This window comes from Aquila chrysaetos, chromosome 3, assembly GCF_900496995.4.
Source record: "Aquila chrysaetos chrysaetos chromosome 3, bAquChr1.4, whole genome shotgun sequence".
Taxonomy (NCBI): Eukaryota; Metazoa; Chordata; class Aves; order Accipitriformes; family Accipitridae; genus Aquila; species Aquila chrysaetos.
The window spans coordinates 24,274,344-24,283,418 of NC_044006.1; the positions used below are offsets into that span (position 1 = coordinate 24,274,344).

General features: G+C 41.8%; 1 protein-coding gene across 3 annotated transcripts; it reads left to right on the forward strand.

Moving 5' to 3' along the window:
• On the forward strand, nt 1–8,352 carry LOC115339708 (C-C chemokine receptor type 5-like). 3 transcript variants are annotated; one of them, XM_030010077.2, is made up of 3 exons: nt 1–145; nt 3,984–4,143; nt 4,819–8,352. In XM_030010077.2, the coding sequence occupies exon 3, from the start codon at nt 4,830–4,832 to the stop codon at nt 5,898–5,900; it is 1,071 nt and encodes a 356-aa protein (XP_029865937.1). In that variant the 5' UTR covers nt 1–145; nt 3,984–4,143; nt 4,819–4,829; the 3' UTR covers nt 5,901–8,352. The 3 variants fall into 3 exon arrangements, with proteins under 3 accessions (XP_029865937.1, XP_029865938.1, XP_040978559.1); XM_030010078.2 differs by lacking the exon at nt 1–145 and adding an exon at nt 176–372; XM_041122625.1 differs by lacking the exons at nt 1–145; nt 3,984–4,143 and adding an exon at nt 4,150–4,638.
• The last annotated feature ends 723 nt before the right edge of the window (nt 8,353–9,075 follow it).

Consider the following 9,075-nt stretch of genomic DNA (forward strand, 5'->3'; position numbering starts at 1 on the left):
TTTGTTTGCTAGAAGTTTTCAAACTGATACATCCTTCTTCATGCAGGAAGAGGTGGTTTAGACCTTCTTCTTGTGACTGACAAATCGGTTTAGTGTTACTCTTGATGTAATAATCCAAGCCATCAGTTGCACTGTAAGGTACATGGTAAGTCAAGTCATCTTTGCTGCCTTTTTTTTTTTTTTTTTTTTTTTTTTTTTTTAACATTTAGTAGTTGCTTAGGTAGTCTAATGCCTGAGGTGAAAAATACTTCTGGAATCTTGCCAGTGTACTCATCTTTAAAAATCACCCTGGGGAAATGAATAGGATATCTTAAATGGAATACACTATTTTTAAAGGACAGAACCACTAGAAGACTTGAGCAGAGGATCCAGGTAAGCAAAGGAATAAATCTCTGGAGATTGATTGGAGTAAGAAATATAATGGAGTATGCCTCTGATTTTTTCTCTAAAGATGATATATAATGATGGAAATCTGGATTTTAAAACTGTTACTGCAAAGACAAAACAGCTTATTTGAGTGAAGAGTACTTATTCTCACAGAAAATCTGATACTGTATTTTAAACACACTGTCTCATGGAACCTGTTTACACACAGCATAGTTTAGCACTTTGCCTCCATTTACTACACCTTTTTAATTATTACCATTTTACAGCACAGTGCAAATGAACTGAAACTGACTTTAATAAAATCTTTGCCTCTTTAAAAATAGAGAGCTATGACCTGAAATTCAGCATGAAACAGTGACATGAGTTTGCTCAGCTTTTCTATGGAGAGCTTTTCTCTTGAAAACTGCATGACTGCTAGTCTCAACCAGAGCAACAGAATTTGTATAGCAGATTGCAGATTTCTAGAAATAACTGCATTTATCTGAACTGTATTCAAAATAATATAGACCTCTTTTTGAAATACCCTTTCTTCAGAGATCTTCCAGGATTATCTTTGGGGTTTTTTTCCTAAAGATCAGGAAACGTAAGCCTAGTCAGATATCCCTAATTAGGTAAACAACCCAGGTCGATTAACCCAGTGAAGCATTCTAGCCAGTGGCCAACACTGTTTCCTAAAACAGTGAGATTATAGGATAAAGCAGAAAAACACTTACAATTCCTTCTTCTGGTTTCCAAATTAGTATCTGTAGTTTCCATTGTCAGCATGTGCTGGATACTATACACAATTCGGGGTAGTAAATACTTTTGCAACGAGAGGCTTCTGAAGCAAAGGCTAGCCTACAGAAACGGGGCTCAGTTAGCGGAAAGAACCACTCAGAAGGGAGACCACAATTTAAGCATGCAAAAAGGGTTGAAAGGAAGAAAATAAGATGCAGGGAAGAGGTAGTTGTCATTCCAAGGCAGCAGAGGAAAAGGAGCAAAGGCACTGAAATAGCAGTTAATAGGAAGAAGGGGCTGTGATGAAAAGAATTACCACAATAATATTGAGGCAGCATTTTGCAATAATATTTGCATGAATTCTACCAACCACATACTCATAAAATTCCACTCTGGGTTTACGACCCAAGTGTTCTTCATACCCATGTTTATGCATGAGCATCACGCAGGTGCAAAATGATCAAGACAGGATGTGCTGGGTCTGGCACTGTGTTGCAGCCAGTCCCTCATCCCATAATCCCAGTATACAGCATGGCTGACTGACACATGCGAAATGGGGATATTTAGCTATATGCAGTATTGGGGACTTGTACCGTCAGGGCATGGCAACATAGATCTAGCAGATCTAGCTGAAGGGAATATTAAATATTTGTGCAGTGCCCAAGTCTTGTCATGTTCTGAAATAAAGAAGTTAATGTTTTGGACATATGTGTTTTATAAAGGTGTAAAAACAAAAACGGTAAAAAAACCAAAGTGTTTTATAAAGGTGCTTTTTTTTCTAAAAGAGTTGCTGAAAGTACTTAAGAAATATAAACCCTCAGATACTTTAAACCCAACTTATTTACTGTCAATACACCTGAGCCACAGCCACTTCCTTTACCAACAAAACCTTTATCTCAGTATTGTAATAACTACGTAGTTAGTACAGCTGTGGAAAAAACCTGTTTCACAGAGATTGCCAGAGCTTCCTGAAAGCCGGTCTTTGAGGAGTTTGACAGCACTTATCTTCTCCCCAAGAAATTGTATCTAGGCAAAGCTGAGACCCAAACTGTTAAAACTTGCCAATTTTCTCTTATTCCTCGTTCTCCAGAAGAAAACTTCATGCCATACTCAACATGCCAAAGTAATGTCTGAACATGGATGTTCTCGTTCTTGATACTGTTAGGAACACAGCTGACAGCCAGACTCAGGAAGAACCTGGGGAGGGGGTGGGAAAAAGGTTTGCAAAAGCAGCACCTCTTGTTTACAAGGTGCAGATTTTGCTCCAATAAAGCTTCCTCCTTTTTGGGCAGATTCGTATCTCACTGTGCAGCGTAAGAACCTCCATCAGGAGCTGGCAGCTCAGGAGAGACTCAGATCCTCATTTTTAAGGTCACAGGAAAGCAGTCAAAGACCTAGCAAACAGTCCCTTCCCCAAGACCTCAGCTTAGGTTTAGCTAAGTTAACCAATTTGAACACAAGATAAGGACATTAGCATTTTGAGCAATCTGTGCTTAGGGCAGAAAATAGTCTTTTCACCTGAACAGTTTTGTCCAGAGAGACACAAGCTTAAGACACTTCAGGGATTTCACAGGCTATAAATCAGAATGGACCACTATGAGCTTCTACTAAGAAGCAGACGGGCAGCGTGACCCTGTGTCACTCCAGCCACAGGCTGAGTTTCTTCAGTTACATTTAGTCTAGCAGAACTCAAGTGCAGAGAGAATGAAGTGGTGGGTTTGAGAATGTGGTCTCTGCAACAGACGTCTGCAATCACACAGCATAGACCTTGCCATTGAAAAAAGTGCATGGCAGGGCTGTAAGCAGGAAAGGAGCAAACGTTGCTGCACTGCATGAGTGGTCAGGGAGCCCAGAGCAAGTTGGGGCAGACGCGCTACCTGAAGCCTTCTGTGTCAGAAGCAGTCTGTTGCCTTTGTCAAGAGAACAGGCATCAAATGGCCAGGAAAATGCAGATTTCAAAACCATCAACCTGCTACGAACAGCCACCGATCTGCCATGAAGTGCCTGACAAAACCAGTCATAGTGACACAGGAAGAAAGAGCAGCCCTTTCACCAGACAGCAAATAGCTCTGTTTGAGTGCCTACCAAGCGCATTGATTTCACTTCCCCACTAAGTGACCAGGAAGCACATTTGGTCCCTCTAACACCCATCTTCACAAAATCCCGTTCCCAGCTTGTGATGGGGGACACAGGAATTCTTCCATTTTCTCTGGGGGTCTGTGAGAAGACAGTTCTCCTCAACTTTCCAGAGACCAAATTACACAAAGCTATGCTTCTGCATCTGGCTTGCAGTCCTACCAGGGACTTGGAACAGGGGGAGGTGACAGGAAGGGCTGACATCAAAGTCGCAAGCCTTTACCTGCTCCCACTACAACAGAACTTGCCTGAGCGCTTTCACAGCTCTGCTGCACACTTACCTCCCAGGCCGCGACTCCTTCTTGCAAGGGAAGCCCACTCCCTCCAACAGTCCCCAAACCAACACTGGAGGGACAGAGAGTTTGGGCAACCCCTGCGCTCCCTCAGGTACTGTGTCACCTCACTGGAAACACTGACTAGCAAAGGATGAAGGACGATATCAAACAACCACTACACATGAAGAACTGTTAGTGCACACACAGAGCGATGGCTGTATCTGCCTTTTGCCTCTGCACCCCCTCCAAGACACTTTAGCCCATCTCAACTTTGGAGCTCCTGAATCACAGCTGCTAAACAGCTACTAGAACAAGGAATCAAAACTTCCTTCATCCCCGAGCACTGGGGAGGTCTTCCAATTGACAGGAAGGTGCCACAACAGATACAGCTGTTACAGGCTATGCTGATAGCAGCCGTCATCTTTGATGCCGTTTGCCAAGGTGTTTGCCTACCTGTTCTTTCCACAGGACTGCACGCCGTCTTCATTCCAGACCGACCTAAGACCAGCACACTTCCATGACCTACGCCTGACCCAGACCCTGTAAAGGACACAGTGTTTGCCATTTTAACCCGGACCAACGCTGCCGACTTGCTGCTCTGCAACACCCAGGACAGCAGGTCCACCAGGTGGGTATGTTTAGTACTGCGCAACGGTCATTTCTACACCTCCAGTGACCTGATTCCCACAGGCGTTAAGGCTCCCAGGAAGTCACAAACAACCTGAACAAGCGGCAGTCAGTTCTGTTTCACCCACGTCACAGGGCCTTTGCAGGCACCAGTTTACACCTTGCCAGTGCCTGGTCCTCCTTGCGTGAGGGCTAGAAGACGGGCTGGCACGACGAGAAGGTGGCCAGGTCCCAAGGAGGAGCACGGCTATGCTCTGCATGCCAGCTGCTGTGCTTTCCTGTTGCTGCCATGCTGGCTCACTCCGCCCCTTTGGAAAGCCACTGCTGAGCACAACAGCCCCCAGCTACCCATGCATTAAATTCATCATTCCTCCGCTGCTGGCTGGGTCAGGCAGCTGACAGGCTCTACGGAGGAGGAAAAATGCACCAGACAGCGCACACCTAGGAAATGACACGCAGCAGCACGCTTCCAACATGCAGCAGTGTGACTTCATAGGTATATAGATGGGTTTCCTGGGAGCTCTGCAATTTCATTCTCTTCCACACTTGACGTAGTAATGCTTACGTGCTTAACAGCAAAAAGCATTCCAGATGAGGAGGACATCAGTGTGTTTCATTCCCCTCACCGCCAAGCTTGGGGTTTCCCCTCGTTTAACATCCTTTTCTTCCTTTCCAGACCAACACACCATGGAAAACCATACCACAGACTTAGGCGACTTGCCACTGACAACAGAATTTGACTACAGCGATTCAGCTCCATGCATGGGGACTGAGGAAAAGCACTTTGCAGCAAAACTTTTGCCACCGCTTTATTCTTTGGTGGTGATATTTGGCCTCACAGGCAACATGCTCGTTGTCCTCATCCTGGTAAAATACAAGAGATTGAAGAGTATGACTGACATCTACCTGCTCAATTTGGCAATATCTGATTTGCTGTTTATATTTTCTCTCCCTTTTTGGGCTTATTACGCTGTTCATGACTGGATTTTTGGGGAGGCGCTGTGTAGAATTCTCTCAGGTGTCTACCTCCTTGGCTTCTACAGTGGCGTCTTTTTCATAATCCTGTTGACCCTGGACAGGTATCTGGCCATAGTGCATGCAGTGTTTGCTTTAAAAGCTAGGACAGTTACCTACGGCATCCTCACCAGCGCTGTCACTTGGGCTGTTGCTATTTTTGCTTCTGTTCCTGGGATAATATTTCACAAAACTCAAAAGGAAAATTCACATTATACTTGCAGTGCTCATTATCCATCAGAGCAGAGAAATGTATGGAAGCAATTCCTGACATTAAAAATGAACATCCTGGGACTTCTTATTCCAATGTTAATTATGATGTGCAGCTACACACAAATTATAAAGACATTACTGCAGTGTAGGAATGAGAAGAAACATAAAGCAGTCAGACTTATTTTTATCATTATGATTGTCTATTTTTTTTTCTGGGCACCATACAACATTTGCATTCTTTTGCGTGATTTTCAAGGTACATTTTCCATTGCTACTTGTGAAGGCAGCAGTCAACTGCACAAAGCAACCCAAGTGACAGAAACAATATCAATGATCCACTGTTGTATCAATCCTGTGATCTATGCCTTCGCTGGAGAAAAATTTAGGAAGTATCTGCGTAGCTTTTTCCGAAAGCAGATTGCATTCCACTTCTCTAAATACTGTCCCGTTTTCTATGTTGACACAGCTGAAAGGGCTAGCTCCACCTACACACAATCTACTGGAGAACAAGAAGTTTCTGCTGCACTGTAAGTTGTGTCTAGTGAAAAAGTGGAATTGACTTTTGTGAAATCAAGTCTGTGATGAAAGCCTGCAGAATCTGTTGTGGATATTGGCTCTAAGGCAGCTGCAAAAGATCACAGAATACATATTTACCAAGGCCTGTATTTGCTCATACATTTGGGTATTTGTACATAAATGAAAAGGATGTATCAAATTAGCTACCCTGATATGCTGACGTGGCATTCTATAGGGGAAAAAAAAAGCGTTCTCTTTTTTTGTGAATGTAAAAGTATAGTTTTGTACTATAGGGCCCAAAACCACACAAAGGCTGAGGGCATAAGCTAGCAGGCTCATAAACAGGTTTTTTGAAGTGAACTAGAGGTTAGAAATTGACACTGGTTCTTTGGCAACAGCTCGTGACTGTACCTTACACAAGATATCTCACTCATTTAAACTCAGTCTCAGTCACATCTTTTACTAGCCTGGTTGTGTATCTCTGTAAAAAATGCTAAATTACTGAGGTCTGTGACACAGAATCTTTACAAGTGGCATGGGAAAATCTTATACATTTAGAAGAGACTCTGAAATTTCAAGTTATATTTTCCTTTGTGTATGGTTGAGTACCAACCTCTTGGATCTTTCTCATAATAGTTTTAACTACTAGGTGTTGGTATGTAAGTGACTTGAGAGTTTGATATTTCAGAAGGCTCTCTTTTAATCAACTGCTGTTTTATATGATATTTGTACTAAAAAGCTAATATAATGACTATTGTTGATCAGAAAATCAATGTGTTTACAGTATTTTAAAAATAAAGTATTGCACATGGAGCTTTAACCAAGTTAGATCAAAGGTGGACAACAAGTCAACAGGGTTTTAGCTTTTTAGTGCAGTGATTTTGCTTGCCATTTTTCTAGCCTACGTAAGAGAAAAACTTTAAAATATGAAATGAATGCAGTCGTAATGGCTGCAAAACCACAACAGCATTAGAGGTGTGAAAATGATTTCTGAACAGGGTTGACCCAGATGTTTTTAGAGATAAGCATATGCTATAGACATTTAAGTTATCAAAACATATGAATAAGTAAAAATATTCACTGTTCTGTAGAGTCAAGGGCATAGAGCATCTCTTTTTTTTTTGTTTTAGAAGCAGGTATCATTTGGGGGCTATGACAATGGTTTTTTTTCTGCCATTTAGGAGTTTTACAGAAAGCAAAAGCTTCCATAATTAGACTGATGTTCAAATATGACTGGGCTTCCCCTTAAAGCTCAGATCCTGAAAAGCACTTGAAACACATAGAAAAGACGAAATAAATATGGGGATACTCCAGTGCTTAAGATCATACCATAATCACACTATCAACTGATTTAGGCCAAGTTGTCCTTTCTAGCATTTCTTATATTTCCCCTAAGATACATGGGTTTGGACAACTCTGGACACAAGAAATTAAAAGTGAATCTTTTGATTGCTGTTCTTATCCAGCAGGGCAATTTCTGTCTTCCAACTCCTCTAGATAACCTTTTAAATAATATTTTCAAAGAAGCAAATGTTTCAAACAGCCCCAAAGAGATTTTACATTGCCAAGTGCTTGTGAAAGCAGGACGTGAAATAGGGAAATCTTTGCTTATCAAACCACTTAAGTTATTCAGTTTTGTCATATTAAGCACCACTTTTGGACTACATCCACATAGGAAGTATAACAGAAGTATACAACACCTTCTAATTTACAAGATTTTCAGCTACATACTCTTTTTTAAGACCCTCTGCATCAGTTACTTTCTGGACTTTGTATATGCTTTTAAAACAGTTAACTATATCAGTATAAGCAAAAATTGGGTAATTTCAGCAAAAAATGACAAATATATGCATTTATTTTTTAAAGAGCTAGGAAGCTACATGCAGTAACTTCTAGACAGGTTGGCTTTTTTTTTCCTTCTCGAATACCTTTATCAAAATATTTTTGTATTTCATTCTGCTTTTGACAAGAGCTTTCATTTGGCCCCTAAGACACCTTGCCTTTAAGAAGTTACTTTCTCTGGAGGGCTTTGACGCCAGGCAGGTTATGTATCTTGACCAGCCCTGCAGGAGCAAACTACAACAACCAAAAGTGCACAAGCATACTGACAAGCTTTCTGAGAGGCATGTCAAAAAACAGCCCCGCTCCTTTGCAGTGTTCTCTTCTACAGCATGGATATCTCCAAGCAACAAGCAGCTTTTGAAGGGAAGAGGTGGAACTTAAGAGATTGGTGGCCCTGTGGATCACCAGCTTATCAAGAGTTTCTATCAATTCACCAAGAAGGGACCACACTTGAGCAAATGAGAACAAGCCAGATTTCAGCTACTGGAGTGAACTGTGATCCATGTTCAAGGAGACAATGGAACACCGTATTTGGTAGCACTGCTGGTGCATTCAATTAAGGACTCTGCCAATAGATTGTAACAATATGTTGTATTACACAATCCATTAAAGTTGGTTAACTTTTGTGTGTTAGACTTTTTGACCCTCTCCCTGCCTCCCCCCTTTTTTTTAGAATAGCCCAGAAGAATGAAAAAGGAAGAGAAATTCCTCTTCATAACAGGTTGCTATAATGCTGAAAGAGCAGGCAGAACAAATTCAGGATTTTACAAGCTGACTAAGAACCAGCATCATCAAATAACACAGGACCACCAAGATAACTCCAGTGAGCTTAACTGCTGTCACTAATCACCTAGTAATAAATATGCTATTTTGGTTGTCATTACATTTGGTTTTGTTTATTTTTACAGATGGGAAAAGCACTATCTCACACAATTCACTCTGATCCTAGAAGATTAAGTGCTTCTAAAATAAGTAAGCATACAAAAGAATTTTTAGTGTGTTTAGGATCTGCCCTAGCGACGAAGAGCGGGACCCCTAACAATGACAGTAGGCTTGTGCACACACTTCCCTTCAGTTCTTAAGGCTGCGGTGCCATCATGTGGCCACCCTGTTAAGGTTTCATGCTACCGAACGTTAACTACCCCGACAATGGTTTGGGTGCTTTCCTCTTTCGAAACATTTCTTTTCCTAAGGGGCTCTTCTATCAAAACGACTACCCCCACGACGGGCAGCATCAATATTATGCAAACAGCAGCAAGCCTTAGGAAACACTCATGGCCACGAAGAATGGAGGTCCACTGGATGAGTGGGCCCATATGGTCACCTTTTAATGATTCAGGCAGATGCA